At 45.9% G+C, this 24299-nt stretch overlaps 1 protein-coding gene across 2 annotated transcripts in view; it reads right to left on the bottom strand.

Moving 5' to 3' along the window:
• Window positions 1-7406: 7406 nt before the first annotated feature.
• Window positions 7407-24299, bottom strand: part of LOC137383584 (dynein axonemal assembly factor 8) — a 106602-nt gene continuing 89709 nt past the window's right edge. For both annotated transcript variants that reach the window (XM_068056731.1, XM_068056732.1), the window contains exons 31-32: window positions 14554-14623; window positions 7407-8679 (exon numbers count right to left, since the gene is read on the bottom strand). In XM_068056731.1, coding sequence (XP_067912832.1) covers window positions 8602-8679; window positions 14554-14623 — 148 coding nt within the window. In that variant the 3' untranslated portion in view covers window positions 7407-8601. The remainder of the gene's footprint in view (window positions 8680-14553; window positions 14624-24299) is intronic.

The following is a 24299-nucleotide window of genomic DNA, read 5'->3' on the forward strand; positions in this document are numbered from 1 at the left end:
CTGACCCAGCACTGCACCGAACGCAGACTGACCCAGCACTGCACCGAACGCAGACTGACCCAGCACTGTACCGAACGCAGACTGACCCAGCACTGTACCGAACGCAGACTGACCCAGCACTGTACAGAACACAGACTGACCCAGCACTGTACGCCCAGCACACGAGAAGTCGTTGGTGGATCGGATCAGGGAAAACCCTAAGGCTTTCTATAGGTATATCAGGAATAAAAGAATGACTAGAGTTAGATTAGGGCCAATCAAGGATAGTAGTGGGAAGTTGTGTGTGGAATCAGAGGAGGTAGGGGAAGCGTTAAATGAATATTTTTCGTCAGTATTTACAGTAGAGAAAGAAAATGTTGTCGAGGAGAATACTGAGATTCAGACTACTAGGCTAGATGGGATTGAGGTTCACAAGGAGGAGGTGTTAGCAATTTTGGAAAGTGTGAAAATAGATAAGTCCCCTGGGCCAGATGGGATTTATCCTAGGATTCTCTGGGAAGCCAGGGAGGAGATTGCAGAGCCTTTGTCCTTGATCTTTATGTCGTCATTGTCGACAGGAATAGTGCCGGAAGACTGGAGGATAGCAAATGTTGTCCCCTTGTTCAAGAAGGGGAGTAGAGACAGCCCTGGTAATTATAGACCTGTGAGCCTTACTTCGGTTGTGAGTAAAATGTTGGAAAAGGTTATAAGAGACAGGATTTATAATCATCTTGAAAAGAATAAGTTCATTAGCGATAGTCAGCACGGTTTTGTGAAGGGTAGGTCGTGCCTCACAAACCTTATTGAGTTTTTCGAGAAGGTGACCAAACAGGTGGATGAGGGTAAAGCAGTGGATGTGGTGTATATGGATTTCAGTAAGGCGTTTGATAAGGTTCCCCACGGTAGGCTATTGCAGAAAATACGGAAGTATGGGGTTGAAGGTGATTTAGAGCTTTGGATCAGAAATTGGCTAGCTGAAAGAAGACAGAGGGTGGTGGTTGATGGCAAATGTTCATCCTGGAGTTTAGTTACTAGTGGTGTACATCAAGGATCTGTTTTGGGGCCACTGCTGTTTGTCATTTTTATAAATGACCTGGAAGAGGGTGTAGAAGGGTAGGTTAGTAAATTTGCGGATGACACGAATGTCGGTGGAGTTGTGGATAGTGCCGAAGGATGTTGTAGGGTACAGAGGGACATAGATAGGCTGCAGAGCTGGGCTGAGAGATAGCAAATGGAGTTTAATGCGGAAAAGTGTGAGGTGATTCACTTTGGAAGGAGTAACAGGAATGCAGAGTACTGGGCTAATGGGAAGATTCTTGGTAGTGTAGATGAACAGAGAGATCTTGGTGTCCAGGTACATAAATCCCTGAAAGTTGCTACCCAGGTTAATAGGGCTGTTAAGAAGGCATATGGTGTGTTAGCTTTTATTAGTAGGGGGATCGAGTTTCGGAGCCACGAGGTCATGCTGCAGCTGTACAAAACTCTGGTGAGGCCGCACCTGGAGTATTGCGTGCAGTTCTGGTCACCGCATTATAGGAAGGATGTGGAAGCTTTGGAAAGGGTGCAGAGGAGATTTACTAGGATGTTGCCTGGTATGGAGGGAAGGTCTTACGAGGAAAGGCTGAGGGACTTGAGGTTGTTTTTGTTGGAGAGAAGGAGGAGGAGAGGTGACTTAATAGAGACATATAAGATAATCAGAGGGTTAGATAGGGTGGATAGTGAGAGTCTTTTTCCTCGGATGGTGATGGCAAACACAAGGGGACATAGCTTTAAGTTGAGGGGTGATAGATATAGGACAGATGTTAGAGGTAGTTTCTTTACTCAGAGAGTAGTAGGGGCGTGGAACGCCCTGCCTGCAACAGTAGTAGACTTGCCAATTTTAAGGGCATTTAAGTGGCCATTGGATAGACATATGGATGAAAATGGAATAGTGTAGGTCAGATGGTTTCACAGGTCGGCGCAACATTGAGGGCCGAAGGGCCTGTACTGCGCTGTAATGTTCTAATGTTCTAATTGTTCAAATGCAGACTAACCCAACACTGTACAGAACGCAGACTGACCCAACACTGTACAGAACGCAGACTGACCCAGCACTGTACCGAACGCAGACTGACCCAGCACTGTACAGAACGCAGAATGACCCAGCACTGTACAGAACGCAGACTGACCCAGCACTGTACAGAACACAGACTGACCCAGCACTGTACCAAATGCAGACTGACCCAGCACTGTACAGAACACAGACTGACCCAGCACTGTACAGAACACAGACTGACCCAGCACTGTACCAAATGCAGACTGACCCAGCACTGTACAGAACGCAGACTGACCCAGCACTGTACCGAACGCAGACTGACCCAGCACTGTACCAAAAGCAGACTGACCCAGCACTGTACAGAACGCAGACTGACCCAGCACTGTACCAAAAGCAGACTGACCCAGCACTGTACCGAACGCAGACTGACCCAGCACTGTACAGAACGCAGACTGACCCAGCACTGTACCGAACGCAGACTGACCCAGCACTGTACAGAACGCAGACTGACCCAGCACTGTACCGAACGCAGACTGACCCAGCACTGTACCGAACGCAGACTGACCCAGCACTGTACCGAACGCAGACTGACCCAGCACTGTACAGAACACAGACTGACCCAGCACTGTACAGAACGCAGACTGACCCAGCACTGTACCAAAAGCAGACTGACCCAGCACTGTACAGAACACAGACTGACCCAGCACTGTACCAAAAGCAGACTGACCCAGCACTGTACAGAACACAGACTGACCCAGCACTGTACCAAAAGCAGACTGACCCAGCACTGTACAGAACGCAGACTGACCCAGCACTGTACCAAAAGCAGACTGACCCAGCACTGTACAGAACGCAGACTGACCCAGCACTGTACAGAACACAGACTGACCCAGCACTGTACCAAAAGCAGACTGACCCAGCACTGTACAGAACACAGACTGACCCAGCACTGTACCAAAAGCAGACTGACCCAGCACTGTACAGAACGCAGACTGACCCAGCACTGTACCAAAAGCAGACTGACCCAGCACTGTACCGAACGCAGACTGACCCAGCACTGTACAGAACGCAGACTGACCCAGCACTGTACTGAATGCAGACTGACCCAGCACTGTACAGAACGCAGACTGACTCAGCACTGTACTGAACGCAGACTGACCCAGCACTGTACAGAACGCAGACTGACCCAGCACTGTACCGAATGCAGACTGACCCAGCACTGTACAGAATGCAGACTGACCCAGCACTGTACCGAATGCAGACTGACCCAGCACTGTACCAAAAGCAGACTGACCCAGCACTGTACAGAACGCAGACTGACTCAGCACTGTACAGAATGCAGACTGACTCAGCACTGTGCTTTTCATCCTTTCTGGAATATTCTCTAGCTGAGTTTCAGATTTGTCAATTATATTTCTTCCCAATTCCATCTGTAGAACCTGTCTGAAAAATTCAATTTTCTGGACTGTCCCCATCTGTCACCAGGCAATATACGACTGGTGCTGACCCTGCCTGTAACCCCACCCCCAGTACCGGCAGCACAGGGACTGTGCCTCAAAACCACAAACCCAGGAGTGTTGCTGTAGACCAGAGGGCAGAGATGCAACTAATTATTCACAGATAAATCACAGGGAATATTCCACAAGATCAGCAGTAATGACAAGGAGAGTTAAACCACACGGTGATCAGGAATCCTCCTGGTAAACAGCTGATTGCTACCCCTTTCTGGATAAGACCCTCAGGTTTGAGGGTTGCAGACACCTGCCAATTCATTACAGTACCGAGGGAGCGCTGCACTGCTGGTGATGCCATCTTTCAGATGAGACGTTAAACTGAAGCCTCATCTGCTTGCTAGGTGTAAAAGATCCCATGGCACTGTTGCGAAGAAGAGCAGGGGAGTTATCTCTGGTCTCCTGGCCAATATTTACTATGACTTAAAAGGGAGTCCAGGGTTATGGGAGGGCTGGCAAGAAAGTGGAGTGAAGGCCACAATCAGATAAGCCATGATCTTATTGATTGGTGAAGCAGACTCGAGGGGGCTGAATAGCCTACTTCCGCTCCTATTTCTTATGTTTTTATGTCAGTAATCCCCTGGTCTACCACAAGCAGTTTGCAATTTCCTCCTGTTAATTGTGAAGCTTTTTGCGAAGCTCGGCACTAGTACTGTTCTGACCAATTACAGTGTGATGGAGCTGTGCAAAGTAGCAATGTATAAGTAGGAGACTTGTGAGGACAGTCATTCTGTTTTATACTGTAAATAACATACAATTTTTATTTATCTTTTTTTTCAGTAAATGCACCAATAAAAAAAAATTGAGCATTGAAGTGTTTGGGGATGGGTGAGGTGACAGTGGTCTTCAGTTTTTGCCTTGTATGGTATCTACTTCTTTCTGCCAACAGGTCACCATTAACCCATTGTCGCTGATCGCAGTTGTTGTGTCTATCAAGTCAAGCTGCACTCCTGGAATTATAGGGGAAACAGCTCAGAGAGCTAGGATTCCAATGTTACAGCTCTGTTTCTGCCCCATGATGCTTGTGTGAAGTCGTCCTACTTTACACTATTTTACTTGTAAATAATTATACTTTAGCCAGTACAAAGTGTGCTGACACTATGAGGGAGATTGGGGTGTGTGTGCACACACTGCTGAAGGTGGCAGGGCAGGTCAAGAAAGTAATTAATAAGGCATACGGGATCCTGGGCTTTATAAATAGCGGCATAGAGTACAAAAGCAAGGAGGTTGTGGCCTTGACTGGAATATTGTGTCCAACTCTGGCCACTGCACTTCAGGAAGGATGTGAAGGCTTTAGAAAGGATGCAGAAAAGATTAATGAGAATGGTTCCAAGGATGACAAACTTCAGATATGTGGATAGATTGGCAAAGCCGGGGCTGTTCTCCATAAAGAAGGTTGAGAGATTTGATAGACGTTTTGAAACTCATGAGTGGTCTAGACTGAGTAGATAGGGAGAAATGTTCCTATTGGCGGAACAGTAGAAAACCAGAGCGGGCTGATTTAAAGTTATTGGCAAAAGAATCAAAGGTGACATGAGGAAAAACTTTTTTTTATGCAGCGATTGGTTAGGATCTGGAATACACTGCCTGAGAGTGTGGTGGAGGCAGATTCAATCATTGCTTTCAAAAGGGAATTGGATAATTATCTGAAGCGAAAAAGTGCAGGGGTAAGGGGGAAAAGGGCACATGGAGTGAGTAACTAAATTGCACTTGCAGAGAGATGGCACAGACTCAACAGGTTGACTAGCCTCCTCTATGCCATTAGGATGCCAGAATCACAGAATACTAACGTGTTCTCCAGGGAGAAATTTATTGTGAGGGGGTTCACTTTTAGACCTGGGCTGCAATAACCCAAATAAGGCTGAATGGATGGAGGCCTTTGTTTTTGGAAGCCTTGATCAACTCCTGGAAACTGCCACCAGTCTGCACACACAAGGAAATGTGTTGGAAAATGGCCCATCTCATAACATATGCCTAACTATAGCATCACATCCAAAGCAGCTCTGCTATTGTAACACTGCCTGCACACTGCAGCCTTGATGGTGCAATTGTCACTGAGACAACTGACTTCAGGAATAGCGTCTTGGAGTCATTTACTGCACAGAAGGAGGCCATTCGGCCCATCGAGTTTATGCTGGCTCTCCACGGAACTCTCCAGTCAGCCCCACTCCCCAGCTCGATCTCCGTAGCCCTGCAAGTCTATTTCTGTCAGGTGACCATCCAACTTCCTCTTGAACTCTTAACATTGATAAGGCACCAGGACTGGATAAGATGCATCCAAGGATACTGAGGGAAGTGAGAGGGGAAATTGCAGAGACGTTAGCCATAATTTTCCAGTCTTCTTTAGACTCAGGGGACTGGAGAATTGTAAATGTTACATCCTTGTTCAAAAAGGGTGTAAAGATAAGCCCAGAAACTATAGGCAAGTCAGTTCAACCTCAGTAGTGGAGAAGCTGCCAGAAGCGATAATTCGGGACAAAATTAATAGTCACTTAGGCAAATGTGGGTTAATTAACGAAAGCCAGCACGGATTTGTTAAGGGTAAATTGTGTTTAACTAACATGCTTAACTTTTTCGATGAAGCATCAGAAAGGGTTGATCAGGGCAATGTGGTTGATGTGGTGTACATGAACTTCCAAAAAGCATTTGATAAAGTGCCACACAACAGACTTTTGAGCAAAGTTATAGCTCATGGAATAAAAGGGACAGTAGAAACATGGATACGAAATTGGCTGAGTGACAAGAAACACAGTAGAAGTGGTTAATAACTGTTTTTTGGACTGGAGGAAGATTTGTAGTGGAGTTCCCCAAGGGTCGGTGTTAGAACCCTTGCTGTTCCTGATATATTAAATGTAGCAACAAAACAATGGAGTGTGGGAAGGATTCTCCAGGGATTTTCAGGATTTGGGGCTTCCTTTGAAAACATTCTTCGATTGCTAGGATGTGCATCTTTTGAAATGACGTTTTTGATGTGTTACACTTCCTCTGTGTGCCTTTCCCAAAAAAGTAAAACTTTCCGGTAGGAATTCTTCAAGATAATTTCAATGGCCATGATTGTCTGAAGGTGGAATCCTATGGTTCAAGTAAGTCCAGGTGTGTGTCTATTTCCTAAATGAGAGATTACTGGAATAAACCATGGGATTGGTGAAGCTATCTAGATATTCTGCACCAGGCTCGTGGGTTATTTTATATTTATTTTATATTTATATTTACAGATACAGCACTGAAACAGGCCCTCCGGCCCACCGAGTCTATGCCGACCATCAACCACCCATTTATACTAATCCTACATTAATCCCATATTCCTACCACATCCCCTCAATTCCCCTACCACCTACCTACACTAGGGGCAATTTACAATGGCCAATTTACCTATCAACCTGCAAGTCTTTGGCTGTGGGAGGAAACTGGAGCACCCGGCGGAAATCCACGCAGTCACAGGGAGAACTTGCAAACTCTGCACAGGCAGTACCCAGAATCGAACCCGGGTCGCTGGAGCTGTGAGACTGCGGTGTTAACCACTGCGCCACTGTGCCGCCCAATGAATAGGGTCAGCCTGATTTCTGAGGGGCATGGTGTGTTCCACACTCCTCTCTCTGCATGAGACAGTCATGACTCATGTCGATTTCTCCCCCTCTGCCCTCGCCCCTTATCAATGCAAGCAGATCCTATAAAGTACTAATCCTGAATGCCAGCACTGCTGTGGGCAGCAGATAAACTCACCCCTTCTCCAATTGCACAGTAACTGAAAACTCAGGGGTGGCCCAGGTCAGGACTGCATTACACAAGCTGGACCAAACCTTTCCCATTTCACTGTGCCAATACACAGGAATCTCAATGGATTGGAATGAAACTAGCACACTGTATAAAGCAACGTGCTGAGATTTATTTTGCTCCTGAGGTGGCAATAGAAGATATGGAATCATTTACACTGAAGTATTTAATATATATTTAACGGGACAGTAGAAACTGTTTCATTTGGACCTCTAGTTGTAAAATATTAAATCAGAAGCATAAAATAAACTTAATAATACAATAAAAACATGTTTGAAAAAACCCATTTATCTGTAAAATGGAGACTCTGCTTTGATATGTGAGGCTGCTATTACAAGGGGAATCTTTACTGCTGGAGAATTCCTGCACAGGGCAGTATAAGTTTCTACTTAATACAAACTCTCACCCCAGATGCTTACTTTGTTCCCAGTGTGACTCCCGAGCCAGACAATTCCCAGAGTGCTGCTGTTGTTGTTGCAAAGACACTGACCATCCATCATCTAGGTTGAGGCTGGGTCATGGGCTAATACAGTTGCTTGAATCGAGCTGAAGAAAAGCCCATTTTCTCCAAAAGGAATGATGCTGTCTTTGTAATGTTGACAGCCCCTGAATTTCAAATGGATGTTTGCCCAAAGGAGTCAGAGCACAGACAGCTCATTGGTCCTCCTTTTCATTGGATTCATTTCTCTGGCTTTTCTGGAGAACAGGAAGAAGTTGAATGTAACAATATCCATCCTCGATCCACAATCTACAGACTGATACAATTGGGCAACTGCAGCTTTGGGACCTACAGTCCACATGTTTAATTGACAGACTCGCACACCAGTTATTATCCAGGCCTCCAGGTCATTGAGTCATTGTGAAGCAGCTTGAGCTGGGGTGGCCTAAAACTACCAAGTGAACGTAAGCTGTCAGCCAACCTGAATCCATATTGTCAGCAGCAGGGGAGAAAGCAGCGGTTTATCCTGTTGCACGTCCCCAAGGAGCAGATGGGGAGGGACTGAAAGAAGGTTCTGTAGAAAACTATCCCACCCTAAGAAGTAAGCAGCACTGCCAAGTGTAACACAAGCTGCTCTTTTGGGCCTATTTCAATACACAGTAAATGAGTGATTACAGATAATAAATATGGAAAAAAGAAAAAAGCTTTTTCAAACTTGGAAAATAATTGAACAAAAATTTGAGAAAAAAATTCTAAATTGCTTTTTGCTGCTTTGACCACTTCTCTTTGGGACAGCAACAGTTTATTATGTTAAGTGTTTGGAGCAGTGGAGGTGACGATGCAAATACTGTTACTGCAGCAAGCTAGGAGTCTTGGAGCACAATCTGATGAATACTTTGAGGAGCCAGGGAGTCAAACAGACAGCTGATCAATTGTTCCACCTGTTCAACACAAGAAACCAAAGGTAATGTAGAGTAATCTTTCACCTAATAAACCACAGGACTAAAGGTACAGGGAGAAAACATACACTCCTTAAATCAGCTCTCAGTACCCCTCTCCGCATCTCCCTCCAGAATGTTCACTTGTGAACAAGGCCCTTGCCATCTAAGAGCTTATTGTGGATGATTGCATTGACACCATGACCTTAATGGAAACCTGGCTGAGGGGTGATGACACCTTTCCCTTGAATGAAGCCTCCCTGCCTGGCTATACCATTCACCACTTGCCCCGAGACCATCACTGTGGTGGTGTGGCTCTTATCACCAGATCACACCTTGGTCTGTCCCCCTACTCCTCTGGCACTTGATCCTCCTTTCAGCATTTGACCTTCTCCACCCCTCTCATTCAAAACGCTTTTTCTCTACTGCCCACTCAAGTACAATAAAAGTTTTCTCACTGCGATATCTTCACTGCTTTCCTCCCTCAGCCTCTGCACTGCGCGACTTCGCATCCTCGGTGATTTCAACCTCCATCTCAACTCATCATATTCTCTTTTCTGAGTTCACAGCCCTCTTATCCTCCCTAAGTCTCTGCCTCCACATAAACTCCCCAACCCATATTCACAGCCACCCCCTTGACCCTGCTATCTCATGTGGCCTCACTATTTCCATTGTGTGAATCACAGATAAGGTCATCTCTGATCACTTCCTTGTATCACTCTCCACCGATATCCCCTTTCCCATCCCAATCCTGCTTCCTTACTGTGTCCCTGCACCCTGGAAAAAACTTTCCTCCAATTCATTTACGACTGCACTTTCAAAATCCCAACTGTCCAGCCTTCAGCACTCCATGGAGGCGGGGTCATTGAATAATTTTAAGGTGGGGGTAGATAGATTCTTGTTAGGCAAGGGAATCAAAGGTTATTGGGGTAGATGGGAGTGTGGAATTCAAGACACACAGATTAGCCATGTTCTTATTGAATGGCAGAGCAGGCTAGAGGGGCCGAATGGCCTACCGTTCCTAATGTTCACCACCATATTTCCGCAACTACAGATTTGCTCAACTGCACCCTCACCTCCACCTTTGATGCTCTCACCCCCAATAAAACTTTTATTCTCTTTCACACTGGCTGATCCCCTGCTACAGCTTCATCTCTGCTCCCTTAAATCCAAGGGACACAGACATGAATAGATATGGCGGACAACTGATTTAACCATTCACAGTCAGGTTTGGTTGGAACACAAAGCATTATTGGGTACTGCCCTCGTCTGCTAAAACTGTTGACTATTCCAGGATCATCCTGGAATACAAAAATGGCCCCAGCTTCTTTCTCTTGTGCAAACCTGTCTTCTTAAACTCCTCTTTCCTGCCTCCTCCGCCATCACCAATAGGTGTGAGGATCTCATGGAGTTATTTGCCTCTAAGATCAAAACTATCCCATCAGCTGTTTCCCTCCCTTCCCTTAGCCCATGCGGCCAGACTTTCTCTAAAGTTCTTCCTGCCCTAGCCCTGAACTTGCATTGTTCTCTAGTTTATTTCCTATCTCCCCTCATCTCCTCTCCAAGCTCACCTTGTCCATGAGAACCACCTCCTACACCCTCGATCCTATTCCCACTAAACTGACCACCCAACCCTCCTCCCTTGGTCCCCATGTTAGCTGCTATTAACAGTTCTCTCTCTTCAGGTATTATTCCTCTCTCCTTCAAATCTGCCATCATCGCCCCTCTCAAAAAAACAACTCTAGATCTCTTGCAAATTACTGCCCCATCTCCAACCTCCCTTTCCTCTCCAAAGTCCTTCACCATGTTGTCACCTCCCAAATCCGTGTCCATCTTTCCCGGAACTCCATGTTTGAATCACTCCAATCAGGTTTCCACCCCTGCCATAGTACCAAAACGGCTCTAATCAAAGTCACCAATGACATGCTATATGACTGTGGCAAAGGTAAACTTTCCCTCCTTGTTCTTCTCAATCTGTCTGCAGCCTTTGATACGGTTGACCACACCATCCTCCTCCAATGCCTCTCCACTGTGGTCCAGCTGGGTGAGACTGCTCTCACCTAGTTCCATGCTTAACGATCTAATCATAGCCAGAGAATCACCTGCAATGGCTTCTTTTCCTACTCCCACACCGTTACCTCTGGTGTCCCCCAAGGATCTATCCTTAGCCTCTCCTATTCCTCATCTACGTGCTGCCCCTCGATGACATCATCCGAACACACAAGTACGCTAACAGCACCCAGCTCTACCTCACCACCACCTTTCTCAACTCCTCCACTATCTCTAAATTATCAGACTGCTTGTCCGACATCATCAACAACTTACATTTATATAGCACCTTTAACGCAATAAAACATCCCAAGGTACTTTACTGGAGCATTATAAAACAAAGTATAACACCAAGCCACATAAGGAAATATTAGGTCAGATGACCAAAAGCTTGGCCAAAGAGGTAGGTTTCAGCGAGTTTCTTAAAGGAGGAAAGTGAGGTGGCGAGATGTAGGGAGCGTATTCCAGAGCTTAGGGCCTAGGCAATTGTAGGTGTAGCCACCAATGGTGCAGCGATTAAAATCAGGGATGCATAAGAGGCCAGAATTAGAGAAGCACAGATATCTTGGAGGGTTGTGGGACTGGAGGAGATTACAGAGATAAGGAGGGGGGAGGATATGGAGGGATTTGAAAACAAGGCTGGGAGTATTTTAAAATCAACACGTTGCTAGGCCAGGAGCCAATGTAGCTCAGTGAGCACAGGGCAGATAGGGGAATGGGAGTTGGTGCAAGTTAAAACACGGGCAGCAGAGTTTTGGATGGCCTCAAGTTTACAGAGAGTAGAATGTGGGAGACCAGCCAGAGTGCACTGGAATAGTCAAGTCTAGAGGTAACGAAGGCACGAATGAGGGTTTCAGCAGCAGATGAGCTGAGACAGGGGCGAAGTTGGGCGATGTTACAGAGGTGGAAATAGGCTGTCTTAGTGATGGCACAAATATGAGGTCGGAAGCTCATCTCAGGGTTGAATGTGACACCGAGGTTGTGAATAGACTGGCTTAATCCCTGTTACCAGGGAGAGGGATGGAGTCAGTAGCTAGAAAATGGAGTTTGGAGTGGGGACTGAAAACAATGGCTTCAGTCTTCCCATTATTTAATTGGAGGAAATTTCTGCTTATCCAGTACTGGATGTTTTTTTTTTCTTTTTTTTTTAATAAGGTGGCCTTTATACCTCAGGCCCCTTTTATATATTTTATGTTGAGGGGGCCTTTATTCCTCAGGCCCCCTTTATAAACAAACTTATATTTTTAAAATAACTTTATTAAAACCAGAAATAAACAACAACTCAAATTAAAATGCCATTCTCGGCGTCGACAATGCACTCCAGTCCCTGCGGTGCCCACCGGTCGCGGAAGGCCTCAAGCGTACCGGCGGACACCGCATGCTCCTTCTCCAGGGACGCCCGGGTGCGAACGTAACCGTGGAAGAGGGGCAGGCAATCGTGGAGGACGGACCCCCCAGTACTGGATGTTGGATAAACAGTCTGATAGTTCAGCAACAGTGGAGCAGTGCAGAGAAGTGATGGCGAGCTGAGTGTCATCAGCAGGTATATGAAAACTAACGCTGTGCTTTCGGATGATGTCGCCGAGGGGCAGCATGTAGATGAGAAATAGGAGGGGGCCAAGGATAGATCCTTGGGGGACATCAGAGGTAATGGTGCAGAAGCAGGAAGAGAGGCCATTGCAAGTGATTCTCTGGCTACGATTAAATAGATAAGAATGGAACCAGGTGAGAGCAGTCCCACCCAGTTGGACAAGTGGAGACGTTGGAGGAGGATGGTGTGGTCAACCATGTCAAAGGCTGCAGACAGGTCGAGAAGGACAAGGAGGAAAAGTTTACCTTTGTCACAGTCACATAGGATGTCATTGGTGACCTTGATAAGAGCTGTTTCAGTACTGTGGCAGGGGTGGATAACTGATTGGAGGAATTCAAATGTGGAGTTCCGGAAAAGATGGGAATGGATTTGGGAGGGGACAACACGGTCAAGGACTTTGGAGAGGAAAGGGAGGTTGGAGATGGGATGGTAGTTTGCAAGTGAACGAGGAAATATTTGGCAGATGGAGTATAATGTGGGAAAATGTGAGATTATCTACTTTGGTAGAAAAATAGAAAAGCAAAATATTATTTAAATGGAGAATGACTACAGAATGCACTACAGAAGTACAGAGGGATCTGAGTGTCCTTGTATATGAATCACAGGAAGTTAGCATGCAGCTGCAGCAAGTAATTAGGAAGGCAAATGGAATGCTGACATTTATTGCAAGGGGAATGGAGTATAAAAGTAGGGAAGTCTTGCTACAACTGTACAGGGCATTGGTGGGAGCACAACTAGAGTACTGCATACAGTTTTGGTCTCCTTATTTAAGGAGGGATATACTTGCATTGGGAGCAGTTCAGAGAAAGTTCACTAGGCCAATTCCTTGAATGAAGGGGTTGTCTTATGGGGAAAGGTTGAGCAGGCTGGGCCTATACTCATTGGAGTTTAGAAGATTGAGAGGTGATCTTATTGAAACATATAAGATTCTGAGGCAGCTTGGTAGGGTAGATGCTGAGAGAATTTTTCTCCTGGTTGGAGAATCGAGAACTCGGGGGCACATTCTCAAAATAAGGGGCCTCCCTTGAGTCTCCCATTTAAGACAGAGATGAAGAGGAATTTCTTCTCTCAGAGGGTCATTAATCTTTGGAATTCTCTTCCCCAGAGAGCAGTGGAGGCTGGGTCATCGAATATAGTCAAGGCTGAGTAAGACAGATTTTTGATCTACAAAGGACTCAAGGGTTATTGGTGGGGGCAGCAGGAAAGTGGAGTTAAGGCCACAATCAGATCAGCCATGATCTTATTGAATGGTGGAGCATGCTCGAGGGGCCAAATAGCCTGCTCCTGCTCCTATTTTTCATGTTCTTATGTAGTTCAATGTCAAAGTTTGCTTTATAATGCTCCTATGAAACACATTGGGATGTTTTATTATGTTAATAGTGCTCTGTAAATACAAGCTGCTGTTGTAAACCATGGGACCAAGGTACAGGAAGGAATTTCCATGCTTATTGTGAATGTGGCTGTTATGTGGGCAGATCTAGAAGCCGTTGCTTTGGCTATTTTTGCCACTGTACTGAGACTGGAACTGAACTTTCTTTACTGCAATTGTTTCAAAATCAGATTAGAAAATATCTAAAGGAAGCTAAATTGTTTCAATTGGTTGATTTAAATTCGGATTTATCAAGTTATTGAAAATTCCCAGTATGGTTCAGGCTGAGAATTAAAGGCCTGCTACCTGACCCGCACCCGACGACATGTGTCGGGTTCGGGTCGGGTCGCACTTCCAGGTCCGGCATTCGGGCTCAGGTCGGGTCAGGCTGGATCGGACAGGCTCTATCACCACCTCAAGTAAGTGACTTTAATGTTAATTTACTTTTTGGACTTTAAAGCTGGCTTTGCTACAGTTATTTTAAGCTTGTGCAGGTAAGGAACAAAGTGAAAAACGGAAGGTAGGTTAACTGATGGTCGGGTCAGGGCAAGCGCGGGAAAAAAAATGGAAGGACTCGGGCCAGGTCGGGCTCGGGGTCGGATGGGGTTCTGTCGGGCTTGGGTCGGGTCTCATTTGCAGACCAGAGAAGACCTTTACCAAGAATGACAAGCACAGTCCACTGCCACTCCAAAACATTGGCTTTGCAAAGTAGCAAAGGCATTTGTTATTTTTACATAAAATATAGTCTACAAACTTTACATCATTACCAAAAAGAACAGAATAGGTGAACTGTGTAAATGTTCTCCAAAGTGGATAAGTGTAAGATGTGAGGGGCAGCGAACGGTAGGCTGCTGTACTGAGTACTTGCCTGTGGCTCACTCTTCGGGTAGATGAAATACTGTAGACAATCCTCGAGCTCCAATTTTTCCCAAGCAAGGCTGAAACAGTTAATAGTTAATAGTAAATAGTTAATTCGGGAATTCTTTCATATACATTTGAATAACTTATGAAAGGAATTAGACTTCTCTCTTAAACTTTTCCACTTCGGGTTTTTTTTTTGATATTCCTGGACCTGAGAAAGTTCAACGATTCAACTTGCAAATTTTATTTATTAAATACAAGAAGTCCATGTTGGCAATGGGGAGAATCAGTAACAACCCCTACAATGGCAGCAGTAACAACCTCTGCAATGGCAGCAGTAACAACCTCTACAATGGCATCAGTAACAACCTCTACAATGGCAGCAGTAACAACCTCTGCAATGGCAGCAGTAACAACCTCTACAATGGCAGCAGTAACAACCTCTACAATGGCAGCAGTAACAACCTCTACAATGGCAGCAGTAACAACCTCTACAATGGCAGCAGTAACAACCTCTGCAATGGCAGCAGTAACAACCTCTACAATGGCAGCAGTAACAACCTCTGCAATGGCAGCAGTAACAACCTCTACAATGGCAGCAGTAACAACCTCTACAATGGCAGCAGTAACAACCTCTACAATGGCAGCAGTAACAACCTCTACAATGGCAGCAGTAACAACCTCTGCAATGGCAGCAGTAACAACCTCTACAATGGCAGCAGTAACAACCCCTACAATGGCATCAGTAACAACCCCTACAATGGCAGCAGTAACAACCTCTACAATGGCAGCAGTAACAACCTCTGCAATGGCAGCAGTAACAACCTCTACAATGACAGCAGTAAGAACCTCTACAATGGCATCAGTAAGAACCCCTAGAATGGCAGCAGTAACAGCCTCTACAATGGCAGCAGTAAGAACCTCTACAATGGCATCAGTAACAACCCCTACAATGGCAGCAGTAACAACCTCTACAATGGCAGCAGTAAGAACCTCTACAATGGCAGCAGTAACAACCCCTACAATGGCAGCAGTAACAACCTCTGCAATGGCAGCAGTAACAACCTCTACAATGGCAGCAGTAACAACCTCTGCAATGGCAGCAGTAACAACCCCTACAATGGCAGCAGTAACAACCCCTACAATGGCAGCAGTAACAACCTCTACAATGGCAGCAGTAACAACCTCTGCAATGGCAGCAGTAACAACCCCTACAATGGCATCAGTAACAACCTCTACAATGGCAGCAGTAACAACCCCTACAATGGCATCAGTAACAACCTCTACAATGGCAGCAGTAACAACCCCTACAATGGCATCAGTAACAACCTCTACAATGGCAGCAGTAACAACCTCTGCAATGGCAGCAGTAACAACCTCTACAATGGCATCAGTAAGAACCCCTAGAATGGCAGCAGTAACAGCCTCTACAATGGCATCAGTAACAACCTCTACAATGGCAGCAGTAACAACCTCTGCAATGGCAGCAGTAACAACCTCTACAATGGCAGCAGTAACAACCCCTACAATGGCATCAGTAACAACCTCTACAATGGCAGCAGTAACAACCTCTGCAATGGCAGCAGTAACAACCTCTACAATGGCAGCAGTAACAACCCCTACAATGGCATCAGTAACAACCTCTACAATGGCAGCAGTAACAACCTCTACAATGGCAGCAGTAACAACCTCTGCAATGGCAGCAGTAACAACCCCTACAATGGCAGCAGTAACAACCTCTACAATGGCAGCAGTAACAACCCCTACAATGGCAGCAGTAACAACCCCTACAATGGCATCAGTAACAACCCCTACAATGGCAGCAGTAACAACCTCTACAATGGCAGCAGTAAGAACCCCTAGAATGGCAGCAGTAACAACCTCTACAATGGCATCAGTAACAACCCCTAGATGGCAGCAGTAACAACCTCGACAATGGCATCAGTAACAACCCCTAGATGGCAGCAGTAACAACCTCGACAATGGCATCAGTAACAATCCCCAGAATGGCAGCAGTAACAACCCCTACAATGGCAGCAGTAACAACCCCTACAATGGCAGCAGTAACAACCTCTACAATGGCATCAGTAACAATCCCCAGAATGGCAGCAGTAACAACCTCTACAATGGCAGCAGTAACAACCCCTACAATGGCATCAGTAACAACCTCTACAATGGCAGCAGTAAAAACCTCTACAATGGCATCAGTATCAACCCCTAGAATGGAAGCAGTAACAACCTCTACAATGGCATCAGTAACAACCACTACAATGGCATCAGTAACAACCCCTAGAATGGCATCAGTAACAACCTCTACAATGGCATCAGTAACAACCACTACAATGGCATCAGTAACAACCCCTAGAATGGCAGCAGTAACAACCTCTACAATGGCATCAGTAACAACCACTACAATGGCATCAGTAACAACCTCTAAATGGCAGCAGTAACAACCCCTACAATGGCAGCAGTAACAACCCCTACAATGGCATCAGTAACAATCCCTAGAATGGCAGCAGTAACAACCTCTACAATGGCATCAGTAACAACCCCTAGAATGGCAGCAGTAACAACCTCTACAATGGCATCAGTAACAACCCCTAGAATGGCAGCAGTAACAACCTCTACAATGGCATCAGTAACAACCCCTAGAATGGCAGCAGTAACAACCTCTACAACGGCATCAGTAACAACCCCTAGAATGGCAGCAGTAACAACCCCTACAATGGCAGCAGTAACAACCCCTACAATGGCAGCAGTAACAACCCCGAGAATGGCAGCAGTAACAACCTCTACAATGGCATCAGTAACAACCCCTAGAATGGCAGCAGTAACAACCTCTACAATGGCATCAGTAACAACCCCTAGAATGGCAGCAGTAACAACCACTACAATGGCATCAGTAACAACCCCTAGAATGGCATCAGTAACAACCTCTACAATGGCATCAGTAACAACCACTACAATGGCAGCAGTAACAACCCCTAGAATGGCAGCAGTAACAACCTCTACAATGGCAGCAGTAACAACCTCTACATGGCAGCAGTAACAACCCCTACAATGGCAGCAGTAACAACCTCTACAATGGCAGCAGTAACAACCTCTACAATGGCATCAGTAACAACCTCTACATGGCAGCAGTAACAACCCCTACAATGGCAGCAGTAACAACCCCTACAATGGCATCAGTAACAATCCCTAGAATGGCAGCAGTAACAACCTCTACAATGGCATCAGTAACAACCCCTAGAATGGCAGCAGTAACAACCTCTACAATGGCATCAGTAACAACCCCTAGAATGGCAGCAGTAACAACCTCTACAATGGCATCAGTAACAACCCCTAGAATGGCAGCAGTAACAACCTCTACAACGGCATCAGTAACAACCCCTAGAATGGCAGCAGTAACAACCCCTACAATGGCAGCAGTAACAACCCCTACAATGGCATCAGTAACAACCCCGAGAATGGCAGCAGTAACAACCTCTACAATGGCATCAGTAACAACCCCTAGAATGGCAGCAGTAACAACCTCTACAATGGCATCAGTAACAACCCCTAGAATGGCAGCAGTAACAACCACTACAATGGCATCAGTAACAACCCCTAGAATGGCATCAGTAACAACCTCTACAATGGCATCAGTAACAACCACTACAATGGCAGCAGTAACAACCCCTAGAATGGCAGCAGTAACAACCTCTACAATGGCAGCAGTAACAACCCCTACAATGGCATCAGTAACAATCCCTAGAATGGCAGCAGTAACAACCTCTACAATGGCATCAGTAACAACCCCTAGAATGGCAGCAGTAATAACCTCTACAATGGCATCAGTAACAATCCCTAGAATGGCAGCAGTAACAACCTCTACAATGGCAGCAGTAACAACCCCTAGAATGGCAGCAGTAACAACCTCTACAATGGCAGCAGTAACAACCCCTAGAATGGCAGCAGTAACTACCTCCACAATGGCATCAGTAACAATCCCTAGAATGGCAGCAGTAACAACCCCTAGAATGGCAGCAGTAACAACCTCTACAATGGCATCAGTACCAACCCCTACAATGGCAGCAGTAACAACCTCTACAATGGCAGCAGTAACAACCTCTACAATGGCAGCAGTAACAACCTCTACAATGGCAGCAGTAACAACCTCTACAATGGCAGCAGTAACAACCCCTACAATGGCAGCAGTAACAACCTCTGCAATGGCAGCACTAACAACCTCTGCAATGGCATCAGTAACAACCCCTACAATGGTAGCAGTAACAACCCCTAGAATGGCATCAGTAACAACCTCTGCAATGGCATCAGTAACAACCCCTACAATGGTAGCAGTAACAACCCCTAGAATGGCATCAGTAACAACCTCTACAATGGCAGCAGTAACAACCCCTACAATGGCATCAGTAACAACCTCTACAATGGCAGCAGTAACAACCTCTGCAATGGCAGCAGTAACAACCTCTACAATGGCATCAGTAACAACCCCCAGAATGGCAGCAGTAACAACCTCTACAATGGCATCAGTACCAACCCCTACAATGGCAGCAGTAACAACCTCTACAATGGCAGCAGTAACAACCTCTACAATGGCAGCAGTAACAACCCCTACAATGGCATCAGTAACAACCCCTACAATGGCAGCAGTAACAACCTCTGCAATGGCAGCAGTAACAACCTCTACAATGGCATCAGTAACAACCCCCAGAATGGCAGCAGTAACAACCTCTACAATGGCATCAGTACCAACCCCTACAATGGCAGCAGTAACAACCTCTACAATGGCAGCAGTAACAACCTCTACAATGGCAGCAGTAACAACCCGTACAATGGCAGCAGTAACAACCTCTACAATGGCAGCAGTAACAACCCCTACAATGGCAGCAGTAACAACCTCTGCAATGGCAGCACTAACAACCTCTGCAATGGCATCAGTAACAACCTCTACAATGGCAGCAGTAACAACCCGTACAATGGCAGCAGTAACAACCTCTACAATGGCAGCAGTAACAACCCCTACAATGGCAGCAGTAACAACCTCTGCAATGGCAGCACTAACAACCTCTACAATGGCATCAGTAACAACCTCTACAATGGCAGCAGTAACAACCTCTGCAATGGCAGCAGTAACAACCTCTACAATGGCATCAGTAACAACCCCCAGAATGGCAGCAGTAACAACCTCGACAATGGCAGCAGTAACAACCTCTACAATGGCAGCAGTAACAACCTCGACAATGGCAGCAGTAACAACCTCTACAATGGCAGCAGTAACAACCTCTACAATGGCATCAGTAACAATCCCTAGAATGGCAGCAGTAACAACCTCTACAATGGCAGCAGTAACAACCTCTACAATGGCATCAGTAACAATCCCTAGAATGGCAGCAGTAACAACCCCTAGAATGGCAGCAGTAACAACCTCTACAATGGCATCAGTAACAATCCCTAGAATGGCAGCAGTAACAACCTCTACAATGGCAGCAGTAACAACCTCTACAATGGCATCAGTAACAATCCCTAGAATGGCAGCAGTAACAACCCCTACAATGGCAGCAGTAACAACCTCTACAATGGCAGCAGTAACAACCTCTACAATGGCATCAGTAACAACCTCTACATGGCAGCAGTAACAACCCCTACAATGGCAGCAGTAACAACCCCTACAATGGCATCAGTAACAATCCCTAGAATGGCAGCAGTAACAACCTCTACAATGGCATCAGTAACAACCCCTAGAATGGCAGCAGTAACAACCTCTACAATGGCATCAGTAACAACCCCTAGAATGGCAGCAGTAACAACCTCTACAATGGCATCAGTAACAACCCCTAGAATGGCAGCAGTAACAACCTCTACAACGGCATCAGTAACAACCCCTAGAATGGCAGCAGTAACAACCCCTACAATGGCAGCAGTAACAACCCCTACAATGGCATCAGTAACAACCCCGAGAATGGCAGCAGTAACAACCTCTACAATGGCATCAGTAACAACCCCTAGAATGGCAGCAGTAACAACCTCTACAATGGCATCAGTAACAACCCCTAGAATGGCAGCAGTAACAACCACTACAATGGCATCAGTAACAACCCCTAGAATGGCATCAGTAACAACCTCTACAATGGCATCAGTAACAACCACTACAATGGCAGCAGTAACAACCCCTAGAATGGCAGCAGTAACAACCTCTACAATGGCAGCAGTAACAACCCCTACAATGGCATCAGTAACAATCCCTAGAATGGCAGCAGTAACAACCTCTACAATGGCATCAGTAACAACCCCTAGAATGGCAGCAGTAATAACCTCTACAATGGCATCAGTAACAATCCCTAGAATGGCAGCAGTAACAACCTCTACAATGGCAGCAGTAACAACCCCTAGAATGGCAGCAGTAACAACCTCTACAATGGCAGCAGTAACAACCCCTAGAATGGCAGCAGTAACTACCTCCACAATGGCATCAGTAACAATCCCTAGAATGGCAGCAGTAACAACCCCTAGAATGGCAGCAGTAACAACCTCTACAATGGCATCAGTACCAACCCCTACAATGGCAGCAGTAACAACCTCTACAATGGCAGCAGTAACAACCTCTACAATGGCAGCAGTAACAACCTCTACAATGGCAGCAGTAACAACCTCTACAATGGCAGCAGTAACAACCCCTACAATGGCAGCAGTAACAACCTCTGCAATGGCAGCACTAACAACCTCTGCAATGGCATCAGTAACAACCCCTACAATGGTAGCAGTAACAACCCCTAGAATGGCATCAGTAACAACCTCTGCAATGGCATCAGTAACAACCCCTACAATGGTAGCAGTAACAACCCCTAGAATGGCATCAGTAACAACCTCTACAATGGCAGCAGTAACAACCCCTACAATGGCATCAGTAACAACCTCTACAATGGCAGCAGTAACAACCTCTGCAATGGCAGCAGTAACAACCTCTACAATGGCATCAGTAACAACCCCCAGAATGGCAGCAGTAACAACCTCTACAATGGCATCAGTACCAACCCCTACAATGGCAGCAGTAACAACCTCTACAATGGCAGCAGTAACAACCTCTACAATGGCAGCAGTAACAACCCCTACAATGGCATCAGTAACAACCCCTACAATGGCAGCAGTAACAACCTCTGCAATGGCAGCAGTAACAACCTCTACAATGGCATCAGTAACAACCCCCAGAATGGCAGCAGTAACAACCTCTACAATGGCATCAGTACCAACCCCTACAATGGCAGCAGTAACAACCTCTACAATGGCAGCAGTAACAACCTCTACAATGGCAGCAGTAACAACCCGTACAATGGCAGCAGTAACAACCTCTACAATGGCAGCAGTAACAACCCCTACAATGGCAGCAGTAACAACCTCTGCAATGGCAGCACTAACAACCTCTGCAATGGCATCAGTAACAACCTCTACAATGGCAGCAGTAACAACCCGTACAATGGCAGCAGTAACAACCTCTACAATGGCAGCAGTAACAACCCCTACAATGGCAGCAGTAACAACCTCTGCAATGGCAGCACTAACAACCTCTACAATGGCATCAGTAACAACCTCTACAATGGCAGCAGTAACAACCTCTGCAATGGCAGCAGTAACAACCTCTACAATGGCATCAGTAACAACCCCCAGAATGGCAGCAGTAACAACCTCGACAATGGCAGCAGTAACAACCTCTACAATGGCAGCAGTAACAACCTCGACAATGGCAGCAGTAACAACCTCTACAATGGCAGCAGTAACAACCTCTACAATGGCATCAGTAACAATCCCTAGAATGGCAGCAGTAACAACCTCTACAATGGCAGCAGTAACAACCTCTACAATGGCATCAGTAACAATCCCTAGAATGGCAGCAGTAACAACCCCTAGAATGGCAGCAGTAACAACCTCTACAATGGCATCAGTAACAATCCCTAGAATGGCAGCAGTAACAACCTCTACAATGGCAGCAGTAACAACCTCTACAATGGCATCAGTAACAATCCCTAGAATGGCAGCAGTAACAACCCCTACAATGGCAGCAGTAACACCTACTGGCTGCTCCTCTCAAGTTGATGTTTTAGTTATTTTGCTGATGCAAAGTCATTGGATCAGATTTGAACTATCGTGTGGCCGACTGCTAGTAGTGCCAATTGCTGGCTTGCTCCATGTTCAGGGCCGGGCTGCATTGCCATATGGCAAATGGGCTTCTCATCGCAGCTTGCCAGCTCAATATTGGGCGGCCCAGTGCCCGACTCAACCCAGGTTGTAAGCGATTCCAGCGTGCTGGCGAACCACATCACTGTTGTGGCATGTTCCTGGTCCTCCTGGCCCCACAACAGAGAGTAGAAACTTTCTGGATGCCCTTAAGCTAGACTGCCAGCTGTCCGGGGTGGTGAGCTCAATACAGGCTCTACCCAGTTGAGTTTCAAAATGGCAATTGGGCTCCCATGTATGTCATCAGACCCTAATGTGGTTAATACAGGATGTACTGGCAGATTCCAGGGTGGGATTTGGGGGGTGGGGGGGTGTTCCCCAGCCTGTCTGAAGCTGATCTTGGCCGAATGGGGAGCTGCAAAAGGCGATAAGGTTTTCTGCACTGTTCTAGGGTTGTTAACATCTTGCTTCAGTGACACCTGTGAAAATCTCCCCGATATATACAATAAACATTCCATTTCCCATAGAGAGGGGAAGATTTCAACATGACCCAAATACATTTTTGGGGATGAATCTAAACTGGAAATCTTTTAAAAGTAATTTTTTGAAGGGTGGGGGAGGGTTATTAGTTATGCCTAGTTTGGGGCAGTGTGAGGAGTACAGAAGAAGAAAGGACATGAGAGGTCAGTGATTCTGTTTTAAACTGGAAATGCTGAAAGATGAGCCCAGTTCTGGACATTGCATTAGGACATTCTGCAGAACAGCAGATATCACAAAGGAGAGTTGCTGCAACTACAGAAGGTTCAGAACATAAATGCACTCTGATATTCTGGGTGAGTGGAGGGGATGATCTTTGAACCTCAGTGCTAAAAACCCTCAAGAGCATTTCTGGGCTAATACCAGCAATTCGTCCACCTGAGACAACAATCTTCAATGAGAGAACATTCAGACTGAAACAAACTCACAGTTCCTGCAGGTGTGTCTTTGAGGGTGGCAGCAAGTTTACTGCTACTCACTATCAGGTCTCAACTGGAGTATTGTGTCCAATTCTGTATTGATATTATTCACATCAACCACTCCCGGTGGTAGTGAGTTCCACATTCTCACCACTCTCTGGGTAAAGAAGTTCTTTCTGAATTCCCTATTTAGTTTCTTGTTGACTATTTTATATTGATGTCTCTAGTTATGCTCTTCCCCACCAGTGGAAACATTCTCTTTGTATCCACTCTATCAAAACCTTTCATAATTTTGAAACCCTCTATTAGGTCACCTCTCAGCCTCCTCTTTTCAGAAGAAAAGAGACCCAGCTGTTCATCCTTTCTTGATCGGTATAACCTCGCAGTTCTGGTGGCATCCTTGTAAATATTTTTTGCAACCTCTCCAGTGGCTCTATATCCTTTCTATAATCCGGCAACCAGAACTATGCAGTACTCCTCGTGTGGCCTAACCAAGGCTTGATACATGTTTAGCATAACTTCTTCATTTTTCAATTCTCTCCTTCAACAGTTGTGTATAGTTAGTTGGTTGATAGTGTTTACACAGTTGTGTATCATTAGTTAATTGTCACTCTGTTCTTCCTTT

Source organism: Heterodontus francisci, chromosome 24, assembly GCF_036365525.1.
Source record: "Heterodontus francisci isolate sHetFra1 chromosome 24, sHetFra1.hap1, whole genome shotgun sequence".
NCBI lineage: Eukaryota > Metazoa > Chordata > Chondrichthyes > Heterodontiformes > Heterodontidae > Heterodontus > Heterodontus francisci.